General features: G+C 42.9%; 1 protein-coding gene across 1 annotated transcript in view; it reads right to left on the bottom strand.

The window, feature by feature from the left end:
• LOC122925414 (olfactory receptor 1009-like) overlaps positions 1 to 19,402 on the bottom strand; it is an 80,407-nt gene extending 61,005 nt beyond the window's left edge. The window contains exon 1 of the mRNA XM_044276776.1: positions 18,498 to 19,402. Within this exon, the coding sequence (XP_044132711.1) occupies positions 18,498 to 19,402 (905 nt within the window). The remainder of the gene's footprint in view (positions 1 to 18,497) is intronic.
• Positions 19,403 to 21,171: the final 1,769 nt, after the last annotated feature.

Raw genomic sequence — 21,171 nt, 5'->3', positions numbered from 1 at the left:
GGATGATAGAGAGGGGTTTATTGGGAACCATCAGCACCCATTGAATATCTGCTTTAGTCCGTTTTATATTGCATTATTGATTAAGTTTTTTTTATATAGTTTTAATATTTTATTGTAATTGTATTGCACATAATCTCAATATATATGCTTAATAAAGTGTCCTATATTTCCATATAAGAGTGACCATTCCATTCTATTTCTATTATATATCTCAAACTTTGAGGGGTGACTCAAATTTTGGTTTGGAGCACCTTTCCTGAGAGAATAGAGGTGAGCGGATCCCTTTCTTTGAATCTACTGCTAATTTAATTCACCCACTTGAGATCAAGCTCCCTCTACTCTCAATATGGATATATGGAACTATATGGAGACAAAGCAACTCAAGGCAGAAACCTAAAGCTTTGATGACTTGGAAGGAGGGAATTCTAGTAATCTAGAAGAAATATCAATAGTAGAATCCTTCCGAGAATTGGAGGATCTCCTACATAAAAAACTACGACAAATTTGGGAAATACGTTCCCTACAGTTATATTTAAGCCATGATAAAGTCCCGAAAGGCCTACAATTGATCAAAATTCCAGCCCAGGATCTAGCAAGTGAGAGCTTCATAAAAGAATGGGAGGACCTACTACATTTACAATCAAGAGCTTTGATGGAGCTTACCATTAAAAGGAGGACTATAATTTTGGATGATCTGACAGATAAAATAATGAAATTAAAAATAAAGTTAGACAAGTTCCCAAAAGACCAGACCTATGAAATGTGGCAGGAAAGGCTACATAAAAGTCTGGATAAAATGGAACAAGAAATTAAAGCTAAAAAAACAAAAAAATATAAACATACAACTAAAATAGATGAGAAGAGACCTAATAGGGGGGAATATATAAGAGAAAATTCCCAACCTAAACATAGTGGACAGAAAGAACCAAGGAGGTATAATATACCGACACAGAATAGATTTGAGACCTTGGTGGATAATTATTTTTTAAATCAGACTCCCCCTCACCATTCTCCGCGGTTAAAACAAGACAGCCCCAATCAGCAGATCACAGGAGGACAACACCCCACATACACAGAGCACCTTACAATCTGAGACACAGAGCACCAGAGGAACAGAGGAGTCAAATACATCCGAAAGTAGATCTAGGGAGACACGAGATTTGGACAATAGATCCCCAGAACAATCACAACTTAGGGAACACACGAGAAATACACCACAGAGAAAATTATCAAAGAGGAAGACACGAAGATCACAGAGGAAGAGGGGAACACAGAAATCACCATTAAATGCAAAAGATAACATTATCAATCTGAGCGGAATAAATCTCACCACCACTCAGATTACACTCCTAAACAAAGGGTTAAAGTTTGCACCATCATCTTCTTTGAATAAATTTGACACCTACATAGGCATCCAAAAGTTCATTCGAAGGATTTGCCTAAAGAAATATTTTACCAAAAACCCACTCACTATGGAACACCAGACACAGGATTTATAGATCCACACACAATTAAGGAGTAAATCAAAAAAAATCCCTAGAGCTGAGATTGGTCCAGAAATAGCCACATTTAAAAAAAGTGTGGAGGCGGATTTGGAGAAAATAAAAATAAAAAATAATTATAAAAACAACTTGACAAAGGGAGAATTCAAAGCTATAAGGGAACTACAGAAAAATGAAAAAATAGTCATCCGCCCTGCAGACAAAGGAGGGGCAATAGTGATTTGGGGGGAAGATCAATATAATAAGGAATGCTATAGACAGTTGGCAGATCAAACTACATATATCCCCTTAAAAAAGGATCCCACTGAGGAGTTTAAACGGGCTCTTTCTCAATTCTGTGAAAAAGGTTTACAACAGAAGATTCTAACACAACAAGAGTACAATTTTATTTTATACATACCGGGTAGATTACCCATTTTCTATTGTCTTCCAAAAGTCCACAAAAGTTTAGTGGACCCACCGGGCCGTCCCATCATTTCGGGCATTGGATCCCTAACAGTAAACCTGTCACAGTACATAGATACTTTACTTCAGCCAGAGGTGAGGAAGATAAAATCATATGTGTGTGACACCACTGAGATCGTGGGTGTTTTGGAGGGCCTGGACGTCCAGGACCATTGGATAATGGGTACCCTGGACGTCCAGTCCCTCTACACTATTATCGACCACGACCAGGGAATTGCAGCCCTGAGGGAACGATTGTCTGAAAATGAATCATGGGATAAAAACCAAATAGAATATGTTTTGGAAGGGGTGAACCATATCTTACATCATAATTATTTTCTCTTCTCTGATCAATTTTATCTACAGAGGAGGGGAACCGCCATGGGTACCAGGTTCGCCCCCAGTTATGCCAATTTGTTTTTGGCACAGTGGGAGATAAACAACATCGATCCGACTCTGGGGGCAGACCTGGTCCTATAGCGGCGATATAAAGACTATATCATCTTTATCTGGGGAGGAACATCAGAGGGTCTCAATAAATTTGTCAGTAAGATCAATGACAATAAGAACAATCTGAAATTTACCTCTAATTTTGGAGGCGATAAAGTAGAATTTCTTGATATTGAGATCACACGAAAAAATGATAGATATTTATGTAACACCTTCCATAAACCTACGGCCAAGAATGGATATATCCCGTTCTCAAGTTGTCATCTACCATGTTGGCTGATTAACGTCCCTTTCGGGCAGTTTCGCCGACTTAAGCGCAACTGCACGGAAGAGGACATTTTTGAGGAAGAAGCCAAAGATATGAGCAGCCAATTTAAAGAAAAAGACTATCCAGATGCAATTATTAGAGAGGCTCTTGAAAAAGTAAAGGAGTTAGATCGGAAAACCTTTTTTGAACCAACACGAAAACCAGAACGAGAAAATAATTCTGATTTTAGGATTATTTTGCCTTATAACACTCAGGCAAAACAAGTGGAATCTATTATAAAATCCCACTGGCATCACCTACACAGGGATAAAACTATAGGGATGTTCCTGCCCCCAATCCCCAAAATCACATACTCAAGGGCTCCCAACTTAGGAATTCAAATAGCTCCTTCAGTAAAAAAAATAATTAAAAAAGGTCCAACATTAAATTGGCTTCAACCGAAAGGTTTTTTTAGGTGTGGGAGATGCTCAGGCTGTAGGAAAACCAAGTTCCCAAGGAAAACGACAATAGCCACCTCCACACAAAATTCACACGCTATGACCATCAAACACTTTCTCACATGCGACTCCTCAAATGTGATCTACCTGATCCAATGTCCATGTCTGAGACAATATATCGGGAGAACCAAACGTACCTTGAAAGTTAGGATAGCGGAACACCTAAATAACATCATTAAAGGAAACGAAAAACATTTGCTTTCCAAGCATTTCAAGGACGTACATCATTAAGACTCTAAGGGTCTCTCATTCATGGCGTTGGAAAAGGTGGAGAAGCATTGGCGAGGAGGAAACCAGATTGAGAGGTTATCAAGGGCAGAATCCAGAAAAATATATGAATTTGGTAGCCTCCAACCAAGAGGCTTAAATGCTGAATTAGAAATATTCGGGTTCATCTAAATATCGGGTGGTCCGTGTGGGTGTCGATGTAGAGTTGCATATCAGGCTGTTTTACCCAGCACTGCAACTCTCCCTCTACCCCACACGTGCCCCCCTATTAGCTACAAATAAACAGTCATTTAGAAGAAATGAAAATTATAAATAATGTCTGTAAAAAATAATATTCATTTAATATGAAATACTACAGACATTATTGATGAACTAAAATTATGGTATAAAGACAATAAGAGAGAAAACGCACCGAATCCTGAAAAAACGCATTGAAACCGCATATGCGTTTTTTTTGGTTACGTGCTTAAAAAATAGAAGATTCTATATAGAAAATATCCCTGATGAACCATAACTATGGTAGAGAAATAATAGGTGAGAAAACGCATCAAATCTCCCCAAAAAACGCATTGAAATTACAGATGCGTTTTTCGGTTAAATATGTTTTTTCGAGAAAGATTTTCAATGGAGGAGCTTGGGAAAACTGCCTTGAATGCATATATATATATATATATATATATATTTATTGTTTTAAATGGATTTTATTCTATTTTTAGACATACTGTATAAACAGATGACAATAATAGCATATATGAGAAAAATGAGAATCCACATTGAAGACTATAAGTATTTGGAGTAAAATATATCAGGATAGAATCCATTGAAATTGGAATGAATGTACTGAAATGGAATCTAAAAACTCCAGACCAGCTTTTGGAAATTATAGTTCCGAATCCAGCCCGGATTTCTTGAAAAACCACCATCGGGTATAAATTACATTGATTTATGGAATGGGGGTATGCCACTGAGGAAGGGGAAGCGTCTCCCCGAAACGCGTCTGGTGTAAAGAAAACTTGGATGAATACCCCACTTTCCTACTCAACATAGTGCACTATAAAGAAAAGGAACCCATTCATCTTAGAAGACTGTGATACGTCATCCTACAGCGCAAGCAAAGAAAGGTCCGTGATCCTCACATTGGACTTGATTCTAACATCACCTGTGAGAGACACGTGGGACACGAGCAGCTCCATAGCCGGGACGCCGGCAGACCCAACGAAGTGAGAGTTTAGCAGTAAGTCCCGGTGTGACCGACAGCGAGGATGAAGGTAAGCCCACAGCAGTGGGTACTACACTTAGAAGTATCGCATAATCAAACAAACCGTGGTTGGTTATTCAAGTGAAGATTTTCTGTTACAAAAAAAATCCAGAGACTTACAGACCCGAGGGTGTAACATTTCTTTTTAATTGATATAGGATCATACACTTCAATTTTTTATATATCTGATGTATTTTGTAACCATTTGGATTTTCAGCTAAACGGATGCTGGTTTTGCACCAACCTATCTCTGCAAGTTGACAGAGTCATCGCACTTGGGACTTGATTAGTCTGGATGATAGAGGGGTTTATTGGGAACCATCAGCACCCATTGAATATCTGCTTTAGTCCGTTTTATATTGCATTATTGATTAAGTTTTTTTTATATAGTTTTAATATTTTATTGTAATTGTATTGCACATAATCTCAATATATATGCTTAATAAAGTGTCCTATATTTCCATATAAGAGTGACCATTCCATTCTATTTCTATTAAAACACATAATAGCCAATAAATTGGTGGGTAATCGCTTGATAATAGCAATATATTAGGCATGTATTTTTGAAAGTGGAAAAAAGCAGTCATAACATAGATTCGTCCTTAGAACTACATACAAATCTACACAGTTTTGGCATAAAATGTAAACCATAGTTTTATTGTAACCTTCTATGTGATACTAAATGCACCATTCAATGAAATCTTTATATAGATTAGCTATAAAATTGAGTAAAATGTTTCATCTTTCCCGTCTATTTTGAATGACTCATTGATTCATAATTTTCTGGATAGCCCTCTTGATTAGGGATGAGCGAACTCGAACTGTATAGTTCGGGTTCGTACCGAATTTTGGGGTGTCCGTGACACGGACCCGAACCCGGACATTTTCGTAAAAGTCCGGGTTCGGGTTCGGTGTTCGTCGCTTTCTTCGCGCTTTTGTGACGCTTTCTTGGCGCTTTTTGAAAGGCTGCAAAGCAGCCAATCAACAAGCGTCATACTACTTGCCCCAAGAGGCCATCACAGCCATGCCTACTATTGGCATGGCTGTGATTGGCCAGAGCACCATGTGACCCAGCCTCTATTTAAGCTGGAGTCACATAGCGCCGCCCGTCACTCTGCTCTGATTAGCGTAGGGAGAGGTTGCGGCTGCGACAGTAGGGCGAGATTAGGCAGATTAACTCCTCCAAAGGACTTGATTAACTGATCGATCTGCAGCTGTGGACCATTGAGCTGCTGATCCTCAATTGCTCACTGTTTTTAGGCTGCACAGACCGTTTGTCAGTCTCATTTTTCTGGGGTGATCGGCGGCCATTTTGTGTCTTGTGGTGCGCCAGCACAAGCTGCGACCAAGTGCATTTAACCCTCAATGGTGTGGTTGTTTTTTGGCTAAAGCCTACATCAGGGTGAAGCTGTCACACCAAGTGCATTTAACCAGCAATAGTCTGTTCATTTTTTGGCCATATACAAAATCAGGGGCAAGCTGCGCCTGTCACCAAGTGCATTTAACCCTCAATGGTGTGGTTGTTTTTTGGCTAAAGCCTACATCAGGGTGAAGCTGTCACACCAAGTGCATTTAACCAGCAATAGTCTGTTCATTTTTTGGCCATATACAAAATCAGGGGCAAGCTGCGCCTGTCACCAAGTGCATTTAACCCTCAATGGTGTGGTTGTTTTTTGGCTAAAGCCTACATCAGGGTGAAGCTGTCACACCAAGTGCATTTAACCAGCAATAGTCTGTTCATTTTTTGGCCATATACAAAATCAGGGGCAAGCTGCGCCTGTCACCAAGTGCATTTAACCCTCAATGGTGTGGTTGTTTTTTGGCTAAAGCCTACATCAGGGTGAAGCTGTCACACCAAGTGCATTTAACCAGCAATAGTCTGTTCATTTTTTGGCCATATCCCAGTCTAATTCTGTCACTAAATCCATACCGGTCACCCAGCGCCTAAATACTAGGCCTCAAATTTATATCCAGCTAAATCTGTCCCTAGTGCTGTAGCTGGGCGAGTTATTTAGTGTCCGTTCAAGCACATTTCTTGTTCTGGGTTGAAATACAATTCCCAATTTAGCAATTTCATAATTTAGTGGTTCCTGCTATATCAGAGCTATTTGAAATCTATCCCAAAAAGGGTATATAATATTGAAGGTGCACATAGGGTCATTCAGAATAACTTCACACACACCCGCTACTGTGTATTTCCAAGTCTAATTCTGTCACTAAACCCATACCTGTCACCCAGCGCCTAAATACTAGGCCTCAAATTTAAATCCCTCTAAATCTCTCGTTACCGTTGTCCTGTTGTAGCTGGGAAAGTTATTTAGTGCCCGTCAAAGCACATTTTTTGTTCTGGGTTGAAGTACAATTCCCAATTTAGCAATTTCATAATTTAGTGGTTCCTGCTATATCAGAGCTATTTGAAATCTATCCATAAAAGGGTATATAATATTGAAGGTGCACATAGGGTCATTCAGAATAACTTCACACACACCCGCTACTGTGTATTTCCAAGTCTAATTCTGTCACTAAATCCATACCGGTGACCCAGCGCCTAAATACTAGGCCTCAAATTTAATTCCCTCTAAATCTCTCGTTACCCACCGCTGTACTGTTGTTGCTGGGCAAGATATTTAGTGTCCGTCAAAGCACATTTTTGTTCTGGGTTGAAGTACAATTCCCAATTTAGCAATTTCATAATTTAGTGGTTTCTGCTATATCAGAGCTATTTGAAATCTATCCATAAAAGGGTATATAATATTGAAGGTGCACATAGGGTCATTCAGAATAACTTCACACACACCCGCTACTGTGTATTTCCAAGTCTAATTCTGTCACTAAATCCATACCGGTGACCCAGCGCCTAAATACTAGGCCTCAAATTTAATTCCCTCTAAATCTCTCGTTACCCACCGCTGTACTGTTGTTGCTGGGCAAGATATTTAGTGTCCGTCAAAGCACATTTTTTGTTCTGGGTTGAAGTACAATTCCCAATTTAGCAATTTCATAATTTAGTGGTTTCTGCTATATCAGAGCTATTTGAAATCTATCCATAAAAGGGTATATAATATTGAAGGTGCACATAGGGTCATTCAGAATAACTTCACACACACCCGCTACTGTGTATTTCCAAGTCTAATTCTGTCACTAAACCCATACCTGTCACCCAGCGCCTAAATACTAGGCCTCAAATTTAAATCCCTCTAAATCTCTCGTTACCGTTGTCCTGTTGTAGCTGGGAAAGTTATTTAGTGTCCGTCAAAGCACATTTTTTGTTCTGGGTTGAAGTACAATTCCCAATTTACCAATTTCATAATTTAGTGGTTTCTGCTATATCAGAGCTATTTGAAATCTATCCATAAAAGGGTATATAATATTGAAGGTGCACATAGGGTCATTCAGAATAACTTCACACACACCCGCTACTGTGTATTTCCAAGTCTAATTCTGTCACTAAACCCATACCTGTCACCCAGCGCCTAAATACTAGGCCTCAAATTTAAATCCCTCTAAATCTCTCGTTACCGTTGTCCTGTTGTAGCTGGGAAAGTTATTTAGTGTCCGTCAAAGCACATTTTTTGTTCTGGGTTGAAGTACAATTCCCAATTTAGCAATTTCATAATTTAGTGGTTTCTGCTATATCAGAGCTATTTGAAATCTATCCATAAAAGGGTATATAATATTGAAGGTGCACATAGGGTCATTCAGAATAACTTCACACACACCCGCTACTGTGTATTTCCAAGTCTAATTCTGTCACTAAACCCATACCTGTGACCCAGCGCCTAAATACTAGGCCTCAAATTTAATTCCCTCTAAATCTCTCGTTACCCCGCTGTACTGTTGTATGCTGGGCAAGATTATTTAGTGTCCGTCAAAGCACATTTTTTGTTCTGGGTTGAAGTACAATTCCCAATTTAGCAATTTCATAATTTAGTGGTTTCTGCTATATCAGAGCTATTTGAAATCTATCCATAAAAGGGTATATAATATTGAAGGTGCACATAGGGTCATTCAGAATAACTTCACACACACCCGCTACTGTGTATTTCCAAGTCTAATTCTGTCACTAAACCCATACCTGTCACCCAGCGCCTAAATACTAGGCCTCAAATTTAAATCCCTCTAAATCTCTCGTTACCGTTGTCCTGTTGTAGCTGGGAAAGTTATTTAGTGTCCGTCAAAGCACATTTTTGTTCTGGGTTGAAGTACAATTCCCAATTTAGCAATTTCATAATTTAGTGGTTTCTGCTATATCAGAGCTATTTGAAATCTATCCATAAAAGGGTATATAATATTGAAGGTGCACATAGGGTCATTCAGAATAACTTCACACACACCCGCTACTGTGTATTTCCAAGTCTAATTCTGTCACTAAACCCATACCTGTCACCCAGCGCCTAAATACTAGGCCTCAAATTTAAATCCCTCTAAATCTCTCGTTACCGTTGTCCTGTTGTAGCTGGGAAAGTTATTTAGTGCCGTCAAAGCACATTTTTTGTTCTGGGTTGAAGTACAATTCCCAATTTAGCAATTTCATAATTTAGTGGTTTCTGCTATATCAGAGCTATTTGAAATCTATCCATAAAAGGGTATATAATATTGAAGGTGCACATAGGGTCATTCAGAATAACTTCACACACACCCGCTACTGTGTATTTCCAAGTCTAATTCTGTCACTAAATCCATACCGGTGACCCAGCGCCTAAATACTAGGCCTCAAATTTAATTCCCTCTAAATCTCTCGTTACCACCGCTGTACTGTTGTTGCTGGGCAAGATATTTAGTGTCCGTCAAAGCACATTTTTGTTCTGGGTTGAAGTACAATTCCCAATTTAGCAATTTCATAATTTAGTGGTTTCTGCTATATCAGAGCTATTTGAAATCTATCCATAAAAGGGTATATAATATTGAAGGTGCACATAGGGTCATTCAGAATAACTTCACACACACCCGCTACTGTGTATTTCCAAGTCTAATTCTGTCACTAAATCCATACCGGTGACCCAGCGCCTAAATACTAGGCCTCAAATTTAATTCCCTCTAAATCTCTCGTTACCCACCGCTGTACTGTTGTTGCTGGGCAAGATATTTAGTGTCCGTCAAAGCACATTTTTTGTTCTGGGTTGAAGTACAATTCCCAATTTAGCAATTTCATAATTTAGTGGTTTCTGCTATATCAGAGCTATTTGAAATCTATCCATAAAAGGGTATATAATATTGAAGGTGCACATAGGGTCATTCAGAATAACTTCACACACACCCGCTACTGTGTATTTCCAAGTCTAATTCTGTCACTAAACCCATACCTGTCACCCAGCGCCTAAATACTAGGCCTCAAATTTAAATCCCTCTAAATCTCTCGTTACCGTTGTCCTGTTGTAGCTGGGAAAGTTATTTAGTGCCCGTCAAAGCACATTTTTTGTTCTGGGTTGAAGTACAATTCCCAATTTAGCAATTTCATAATTTAGTGGTTTCTGCTATATCAGAGCTATTTGAAATCTATCCATAAAAGGGTATATAATATTGAAGGTGCACATAGGGTCATTCAGAATAACTTCACACACACCCGCTACTGTGTATTTCCAAGTCTAATTCTGTCACTAAACCCATACCTGTCACCCAGCGCCTAAATACTAGGCCTCAAATTTAAATCCCTCTAAATCTCTCGTTACCGTTGTCCTGTTGTAGCTGGGAAAGTTATTTAGTGCCCGTCAAAGCACATTTTTGTTCTGGGTTGAAGTACAATTCCCAATTTAGCAATTTCATAATTTAGTGGTTCCTGCTATATCAGAGCTATTTGAAATCTATCCATAAAAGGGTATATAATATTGAAGGTGCACATAGGGTCATTCAGAATAACTTCACACACACCCGCTACTGTGTATTTCCAAGTCTAATTCTGTCACTAAACCCATACCTGTCACCCAGCGCCTAAATACTAGGCCTCAAATTTAAATCCCTCTAAATCTCTCGTTACCGTTGTCCTGTTGTAGCTGGGAAAGTTATTTAGTGTCCGTCAAAGCACATTTTTTGTTCTGGGTTGAAGTACAATTCCCAATTTAGCAATTTCATAATTTAGTGGTTTCTGCTATATCAGAGCTATTTGAAATCTATCCCTAAAAGGGTATATAATATTCAAGGTGCACATTGGGTCATTCAGAATAACTTCACACACACCCGCTACTGTGTATTTCCAAGTCTAATTCTGTCACTAAACCCATACCTGTCACCCAGCGCCTAAATACTAGGCCTCAAATTTAATCCCTCTAAATCTCTCGTTACCGTTGTCCTGTTGTAGCTGGGAAAGTTATTTAGTGTCCGTCAAAGCACATTTTTTGTTCTGGGTTGAAGTACAATTCCCAATTTAGCAATTTCATAATTTAGTGGTTTCTGCTATATCAGAGCTATTTGAAATCTATCCCAAAAAGGGTATATAATATTCAAGGTGCACATTGGGTCATTCAGAATAACTTCACACACACGCTTCTGGGCATTTCCAAGTCTAATTCTGTCACTAAATCCATACCGGTCACCCAGCGCCTAAATACTAGGCCTCAAATTTATATCCCGCTGAATTTGAATACAATACATTGGGCCAAATAATATATTTGTTGTTGTGGTGAACCATAACAATGAGAAAAACATCTAGTAAGGGACGCGGACGTGGACATGGTCGTGGTGGTGTTAGTGGACCCTCTGGTGCTGGGAGAGGACGTGGCCGTTCTGCCACATCCACACGTCCTAGTGTACCAACTACCTCAGGTCCCAGTAGCCGCCAGAATTTACAGCGATATATGGTGGGGCCCAATGCCGTTCTAAGGATGGTAAGGCCTGAGCAGGTACAGGCATTAGTCAATTGGGTGGCCGACAGTGGATCCAGCACGTTCACATTATCTCCCACCCAGTCTTCTGCAGAAAGCGCACAGATGGCGCCTGAAAACCAACCCCATCAGTCTGTCACATCACCCCCATGCATACCAGGGAAACTGTCTCAGCCTCAAGTTATGCAGCAGTCTCTTATGCTGTTTGAAGACTCCGCTGGCAGGGTTTCCCAAGGGCATCCACCTAGCCCTTCCCCAGCGGTGAAAGACATAGAATGCACTGACGCACAACCACTTATGTTTCCTGATGATGAGGACATGGGAATACCACCTCAGCACGTCTCTGATGATAACGAAACACAGGTGCCAACTGCTGCGTCTTTCTGCAGTGTGCAGACTGAACAGGAGGTCAGGGATCAAGACTGGGTGGAAGACGATGCAGGGGACGATGAGGTCCTAGACCCCACATGGAATGAAGGTCGTGCCACTGACTTTCACAGTTCGGAGGAAGAGGCAGTGGTGAGACCGAGCCAACAGCGTAGCAAAAGAGGGAGCAGTGGGCAAAAGCAGAACACCCGCCGCCAAGAGACTCCGCCTGCTACTGACCGCCGCCATCTGGGACCGAGCACCCCAAAGGCAGCTTCAAGGAGTTCCCTGGCATGGCACTTCTTCAAACAATGTGCTGACGACAAGACCCGAGTGGTTTGCACGCTGTGCCATCAGAGCCTGAAGCGAGGCATTAACGTTCTGAACCTGAGCACAACCTGCATGACCAGGCACCTGCATGCAAAGCATGAACTGCAGTGGAGTAAACACCTTAAAACCAAGGAAGTCACTCAGGCTCCCCCTGCTACCTCTTCTGCTGCTGCCGCCTCGGCCTATTCTGCTGCTGCCGCCTCGGCCTCTTCCTCCGCCTCTGGAGGAACGTTGGCACCTGCCGCCCAGCAAACAGGGGATGTACCACCAACACCACCACCACCACCTCCGTCACCAAGCGTCTCAACCATGTCACACGCCAGCGTTCAGCTCTCCATCTCACAAACATTTGATAGAAAGCGTAAATTCCCACCTAGCCACCCTCGATCCCTGGCCCTGAATGCCAGCATTTCTAAACTACTGGCCTATGAAATGCTGTCATTTAGGCTGGTGGACACAGACAGCTTCAAACAGCTCATGTCGCTTGCTGTCCCACAGTATGTTGTTCCCAGCCGGCACTACTTCTCCAAGAGAGCCGTGCCTTCCCTGCACAACCAAGTATCCCATAAAATCAAGTGTGCACTGCGCAACGCCATCTGTGGCAAGGTCCACCTAACCACAGATACGTGGACCAGTAAGCACGGCCAGGGACGCTATATCTCCCTAACTGCACACTGGGTAAATGTAGTGGCAGCTGGGCCCCAGGCGGAGAGCTGTTTGGCGCACGTCCTTCCGCCGCCAAGGATCGCAGGGCAACATTCTTTGCCTCCTGTTGCCACCTCCTCCTTCTCGGCTTCCTCCTCCTCTTCTTCCACCTGCTCATCCAGTCAGCCACACACCTTCACCACCAACTTCAGCACAGCCCGGGGTAAACGTCAGCAGGCCATTCTGAAACTCATATGTTTGGGGGACAGGCCCCACACCGCACAGGAGTTGTGGCGGGGTATTGAACAACAGACCGACGAGTGGTTGCTGCCGGTGAGCCTCAAGCCCGGCCTGGTGGTGTGTGATAATGGGCGAAATCTCGTTGCAGCTCTGGGACTAGCCAATTTGACGCACATCCCTTGCTTGGCGCATGTGCTGAATTTGGTGGTGCAGAAGTTCATTCACAACTACCCCGACATGTCAGAGCTGCTGCATAAAGTGCGGGCCGTCTGTTCGCGCTTCCGGCGTTCACATCCTGCTGCTGCTCGCCTGTCTGCGCTACAGCGTAACTTCGGCCTTCCCGCTCACCGCCTCATATGCGACGTGCCCACCAGGTGGAACTCCACCTTGCACATGCTGGACAGACTGTGCGAGCAGCAGCAGGCCATAGTGGAGTTTCAGCTGCAGCACGCACGGGTCAGTCGCACTACAGAACAGCACCACTTCACCACCAATGACTGGGCCTCCATGCGAGACCTGTGTGCCCTGTTGCGCTGTTTCGAGTACTCCACCAACATGGCCAGTGGCGATGACACCGTTATCAGCGTTACAATACCACTTCTATGTCTCCTTGAGAAAACACTTAGGGCGATGATGGAAGAGGAGGTGGCCCAGGAGGAGGAGGAGGAGGAGGAGGAAGAGGGGTCATTTTTAGCACTTTCAGGCCAGTCTCTTCGAAGTGACTCAGAGGGAGGTTTTTGGCAACAGCAGAGGCCAGGTACAAATGTGGCCAGCCAGGGCCCACTACTGGAGGACGAGGAGGACGAGGATGAGGAGGAGGTGGAGGAGGATGAGGATGAAGCATGGTCACAGCGGGGTGGCACCCAACGCAGCTCGGGTCCATCACTGGTGCGTGGCTGGGGGGAAAGGCAGGACGATGACGATACGCCTCCCACAGAGGACAGCTTGTCCTTATCCCTGGGCAGCCTGGCACACATGAGCGACTACATGCTGCAGTGCCTGCGCAACGACAGCAGAGTTGCCCACATTTTAACCTGTGCGGACTACTGGGTTGCCACCCTGCTGGATCCACGCTACAAAGACAATGTGCCCACCTTACTTCCTGCACTGGAGCGTGATAGGAAGATGCGCGAGTACAAGCGCACGTTGGTAGACGCGCTACTGAGAGCATTCCCAAATGTCACAGGGGAACAAGTGGAAGCCCAAGGCCAAGGCAGAGGAGGAGCAAGAGGTCGCCAAGGCAGCTGTGTCACGGCCAGCTCCTCTGAGGGCAGGGTTAGCATGGCAGAGATGTGGAAAACTTTTGTCAACACGCCACAGCTAACTGCACCACCACCTGATACGCAACGTGTTAGCAGGAGGCAACATTTCACTAACATGGTGGAACAGTACGTGTGCACACCCCTCCACGTACTGACTGATGGTTCGGCCCCATTCAACTTCTGGGTCTCTAAATTGTCCACGTGGCCAGAGCTAGCCTTTTATGCCTTGGAGGAGCTGGCCTGCCCGGCAGCCAGCGTTTTGTCTGAACGTGTATTCAGCACGGCAGGGGGCGTCATTACAGACAAACGCAGCCGCCTGTCTACAGCCAATGTGGACAAGCTGACGTTCATAAAAATGAACCAGGCATGGATCCCACAGGACCTGTCCGTCCCTTGTCCAGATTAGACATTAACTACCTCCCCATAACCATATATTATTGGACTCCAGGGCACTTCCTCATTCAATCCTATTTTTATTTTCATTTTACCATTATATTGCGATGCTACCCAAAGTTGAATGAACCTCTCCTCTGCCTGTGTGCTAGGCCTAAATATATGCCAATGGACTGTTGCAGTGGTGGCTGACATGAAGCCTGATTCTCTGCTATGACATGCAGACTAATTCTCTGCTGACATGAAGCCAGATTGTCTGTTACGGGACCTCTCTGCTCTGCCTGTGTGCTAGGCCTAAATATATGCCAATGGACTGTTGCAGTGGTGGGTGACGTGAAGCCTGATTCTCTGCTATGATATGAAGACTGATTCTCTGCTGACATGAAGCCAGATTGTCTGTTACGGGACCTTTCTCCTCTGCCTGGGTTCTGGGCCTAAATTTATGAAAATTGACTCTTACAGTGGTGGGTGACGTGAAGCCTGATTCTCTGCTATGATATGAAGACTGATTCTCTGCTGACATGAAGCCAGATTGTCTGTTACGGGACCTTTCTCCTCTGCCTGGGTTCTGGGCCTAAATTTATGAAAATTGACTCTTACAGTGGTGGGTGACGTGAAGCCTGATTCTCTGCTATGATATGAAGACTGATTCTCTGCTGACATGAAGCCAGATTGTCTGTTACGGGACCTTTCTCCTCTGCCTGGGTTCTGGGCCTAAATTTATGAAAATTGACTCTTACAGTGGTGGGTGACGTGAAGCCTGATTCTCTGCTATGATATGAAGACTGATTCTCTGCTGACATGAAGCCAGATTCTCTGTTACGGGACCTCTCTCCTCTGCCTGGGTGCTGGGCCTAAATTTATGACAATGGACTGTTGCAGTGGTGGCTGACGTGAAGCCTGATTCTCTGCTATGACATGCAGACTGATTCTCTGCTGACATGAAGCCAGATCCTCTGTTACGGGACCTCTCTCCTCTGCCTGTGTGTGTGCTGGGCCTAAATATATGCCAATGGACTGTTGCAGTGGTGGCTGACGTGAAGCCTCATTCTCTGCTATGACATGCAGACTGATTCTCTGCTGACATGAAGCCAGATTCTCTGTTACGGGACCTCTCTCCTCTGCCTGTGTGTGTGCTGGGCCTAAATATATGCCAATGGACTGTTGCAGTGGTGGCTGACGTGAAGCCTCATTCTCTGCTATGACATGCAGACTGATTCTCTGCTGACATGAAGCCAGATTCTCTGTTACGGGACCTCTCTCCTCTGCCTGTGTGTGTGCTGGGCCTAAATATATGCCAATGGACTGTTGCAGTGGTGGCTGACGTGAAGCCTCATTCTCTGCTATGACATGCAGACTGATTCTCTGCTGACATGAAGCCAGATTGTCTGTTACGGGACCTCTCTCCTCTGCCTGTGTGTGTGCTGGGCCTAAATATATGCCAATGGACTGTTGCAGTGGTGGCTGACGTGAAGCCTCATTCTCTGCTATGACATGCAGACTGATTCTCTGCTGACATGAAGCCAGATTGTCTGTTACGGGACCTCTCTCCTCTGCCTGTGTGTGTGCTGGGCCTAAATATATGCCAATGGACTGTTGCAGTGGTGGCTGACGTGAAGCCTCATTCTCTGCTATGACATGCAGACTAATTCTCTGCTGACATGAAGACAGATTCTCTGTTACGGGACCTCCCTCCTCTGCCTGGGTGCTGGGCCTAAATATATGCCAATGGACTGTTGCAGTGGTGGCTGACGTGAAGCCTCATTCTCTGCTATGACATGCAGACTGATTCTCTGCTGACATGAAGCCAGATTCTCTGTTACGGGACCTCTCTCCTCTGCCTGGGTGCTGGGCCTAAATTTATGACAATGGACTGTTGCAGTGGTGGCTGACGTGAAGCCTGATTCTCTGCTATGACATGCAGACTGATTCTCTGCTGACATGAAGCCAGATCCTCTGTTACGGGACCTCTCTCCTCTGCCTGTGTGTGTGCTGGGCCTAAATATATGCCAATGGACTGTTGCAGTGGTGGCTGACGTGAAGCCTCATTCTCTGCTATGACATGCAGACTGATTCTCTGCTGACATGAAGCCAGATTCTCTGTTACGGGACCTCTCTCCTCTGCCTGGGTGCTGGGTAGTGTTGAGCGCGAATATTCGAAAAGCAAATTTTTTTCAAGAATATCGCAACTTCGCGATTTCGCGAATATTTCGAATATAGTGCTATATATTCGTAAAAACGAATATTCGTTTTTTGTTTCCCCCCCCCCCCCCCACAAAATTACAGTACACATATAATTGATTGTTTCCCAAAGGTCCAACAGCTCAGATCTTACTCACATTGCCTAGAAAGTGATTGAGGCGCGAATCTTCGTAAGGCGATTTTATTAGCGCACATGCGAATATCGGCACGTCCCAGAACAGAGGCAAAGGGCTTTGCATTCATACATTAGTGAATTGAGTTGCGAATCTTCGTAAGGCGATTTTATTAGCGCACATGCGAATATCTACACTTGTCCCAGAACAGAGGCAAAGGGCTTTGCATTCATACATTAGTGATTGAATTGAGCTGCGAATCTTCGTAAGGCGATTTTATTAACGCAAATGCAAATATCTACACTTGTCCCCAGAACAGAGAGGCAAAGGCCTGTGCATTCATATAGTATAGCACCATATTCGCGAATACGTAGAACTTCGTAAAATTCGATTTACGAATATTCGTATTTTTTATTTTACTTTCCACCTTACAGATTACATTGATCTGTACTCTGTCAACTACTGTCATCACCCCCCACTGTATCTCGATTGATTCCCAAAAGTCTCACATTCCCTAGAAAGTGATTGAGGTGCGAATCTTCGTAAGGCGATTTTATTAGCGCACATGCGAATATCTACACTTGTCCCAGAACAGAGGCAAAGGGCATTGCATTCATACATTAATGATTGAATTGAGTTGCGAATCTTCGTAAGGCGATTTCATTAGCGCACATGTGAATTTTGCATAGCATATGTATTATGCGATGCGAAAATTCGAATTATCGCATATGCGAAATAATAACGAATTTGAATAATCGCGAATATTTTACGAATATTCTTTCGAATATTCACAAAATTTCGCGAATTTGAATATGGGACATGCCGCTCAACACTAGTGCTGGGCCTAAATTTATGACAATGGACTGTTGCAGTGGTGGGTGACGTGAAGCCTGATTCTCTGCTATGACATGCAGACTGATTCTCTGCTGACATGAAGCCAGATTGTCTGTTACGGGACCTCTCTCCTCTGCCTGGGTGCTGGGCCTAAATATATGCCAATGGACTGTTGCAGTGGTGGCTGACGTGAAGCCTCATTCTCTGCTATGACATGCAGACTAATTCTCTGCTGACATGAAGACAGATTCTCTGTTACGGGACCTCTCTCCTCTGCCTGGGTGCCGGGGCCTAAATATCTGAGAATGGACTGTTCCAGTGGTGGGTGACGGGAAGCCAGATTCTCTGCTATGGAACCTCTCTCCAATTGATTTTGGTTAATTTTTATTTATTTAATTTTTATTTTAATTCATTTCCCTATCCACATTTGTTTGCAGGGGATTTACCTACATGTTGCTGCCTTTTGCAGCCCTCTAGCTCTTTCCTGGGCTGTTTTACAGCCTTTTTAGTGCCGAAAAGTTCGGGTCCCCATTGACTTCAATGGGGTTCGGGTTCGGGACGAAGTTCGGATCGGGTTCGGATCCCGAACCCGAACATTTCCGGGATGTTCGGCCGAACTTCTCGAACCCGAACATCCAGGTGTTCGCTCAACTCTACTCTTGATCTCTTTGTTCCTGAGGCTGTAGATGATGGGGTTCATCACTGGTGTCACTACTATGTACAATAGAGATCTGTATTTGTTTATATTAGATGTGCTTTCATTAGATGGAGCCATGTAAACTGTGATTAGGGTTCCATAATATGCACACACTGTGGTCAGGTGAGAGCTACAAGTGGAGAACGCTTTTCTCCTACCATAAGTCGAAGACATTTTGATTATGGTGATGAAAATAGAAAAGTAAGTCATAATAATAAAAGCAAATGGGGAAAAGATCATGCAAATGGAGATAACAAAGTCTTGCAGCATCAAAATGGAAATGTCTGATGTGGCCAATTCTACTACGGGACCAAAGTCACAGAAGAAGTGGTCAACGTCATTCAAGCCACAGAAGTCAAATTGGATAATAACAATAATTTCACTGGATATCAACACACTGACTAAAAACCATGATCCAATAACGAGCTGGAGACAAAGATCTGGATTCATTATTGAAGAGTAACGTAAAGGGTGGCAAATGGCCAAATATCGGTCAAATGACATGACAGCAATGAGGAAACATTGAACAAATCCAAATATACCAAAGGAATACAACTGCATAATACAGCCCCAAAAGGGCAAAATATCTCCCTCAAATAATATTATGTCCAACATCATGGGGACAACACTGGTGGTTAGTAGGATATCCGCTGTTGACAAGTGTTTCAGAAAGAAGAACATTGGGGTTTTGAGGTGGTCAAAAGTCATCACTAAAAGGATGATTAAAAGGTTTCCAACTAAGATAAATGTGTATGTCAGTAAAAACACTATAAATAGAAGAGTCTTGTAATTGTAAAGACCTCGGAATCCAAGGAGATGTATCTGAGTGACCTGTGTCTGATTCTCCTCACACATAATTTATATAGCAATGAATATCAGGGTTTTATCTTCTCTAAACACAGAAAATTGAAGCAGATACATGTCTGAAAAGATTTATAATGTATCACATTAACAATTATTAATATTAGGTACTATAATCTACTTACAGTTTCCCCCAGAGTAGGCTTACAAGTGGTCTGCATATTTTTATAAGCGTTGTCAAGTCTTCTTGCGAAAATGGTGAAATTTTGTAGATGTGTATGTGTTTTATAATGTCAGGGGAAGATTCCCACAGGATCCTGACATGGTAATCACACTCAAGTGAATCAAGTAAACAGATGAGACCCATTGTTTAGATTAATTTATTATTAAGATGCTCATTAGGAGAAGCTTGTTATGATTTAATGTTTTGACAAATACGTGATTATTGTTACTAGTGTTGAGCGAATCAAAGTCAAACAAATTAATTTTGATCCAAATTTCCGGAAAAATTTGATTTGCCGCGAAGCCAAATTTCCTCAAGCTTCGTAGTAAAAAATCAATTTTCCGAATCAATGGCATTAAAACCCAAAAAAATACATACTCACCTCATCACTTTGCGCACGAAGAGGCCATTGCGGCCATCAGGATTGATGATACCCCACAAAATCTTGTGCCGCCTAGCGTGATGATGTCATCACATCACCACACAAGATTTTTTGCGGTGTCTTCAATTAAGATGTCTGAGATGGCCTCTACGCAATCAAATGAATAAGGTGAGTATTTAATTTTAATTTTATTTTTTAACCCTGATTACCCCCGAAAGGCCTAAATGGTAGCCTAAAATAAACACGATAAAAGCGGGTGAGGGGGGTGGGGGGGGGGGTAGGAAGGAGTTGGAGGTTGCAGCAATCCCTGTCATTGTGTCCACTACATAAAAATAAATTTGCTTCGTAACAAAGTATGCGTTTAGTATGCAAAGCGAGATATTTCAAGCCTTTATTTGTTATAATTTGGATGATTATGGCTTACAGCTTACGAAACCCCAAAGTCACAATTTTGAGGTCCCCTTTGCTCAGGGGATATGGATTAATTAGCTGACTACAGTGTGACACTTTGAGCCGAGAATATTGAACCTTTTCACAAAATTTATATTTTAAGCTGCATTAATGCAATTCCTTTTAATTTGCATCTTAAGAGATCACCAATGAATAAAGTTAAAGTTACTGATTTGTTTTTAAATGTTCTCCTGTGAGCGGCGTGGCCCTGTATATTCTAATCCCCAGGCAAGCGTCCCCGTCACCATGGGAACTCCTGGGGGTTAGAATATACCATCGGATCTTCTGAGTATACCGATGGCATATAAGACTGATGGGACAAGGGGTAAACAAGGCATTTTGCCGCCCCATTGGCAAGTGCCGCCCTAGGCAAATGCCTTGTTTGCCTTGTGATAGATACGCCACTTATGCAGCCACCTTCTCAGTGTGGGGACAATGAAAGAGCACATCAGAGCTTGTTCAGCGATTGGGTAGTGGAACACATAGGGTCTATTCTGCACCTTGGTTCTAGAAGGCTATCAGGTGCAGAAAAACATTTTATAGAAGAACATCAAGGGTATCTCCACCATTTACAGGAAATAACTATTTCAGAGAGTGAGGAGGAAACCAGAAGGCCCCCCTTCACTTAAGAAGGCCATCACATTAAAGGAAGCTTCTAATTGTAATGTAAAACTTTGATAAAGAATCCATATGTTTGAAAAGTATGTTTTGTTTAGATGGTTGTCCTGTTATGACTATCTAATATATAAAGCTGAGTGTATGTATGTA

Source organism: Bufo gargarizans, chromosome 2 (assembly GCF_014858855.1).
Source record: "Bufo gargarizans isolate SCDJY-AF-19 chromosome 2, ASM1485885v1, whole genome shotgun sequence".
Lineage (NCBI taxonomy): Eukaryota > Metazoa > Chordata > Amphibia > Anura > Bufonidae > Bufo > Bufo gargarizans.
Note: the sequence above shows the minus strand (reverse complement) of the source record. Positions and strands in the feature narration are given on the sequence as shown.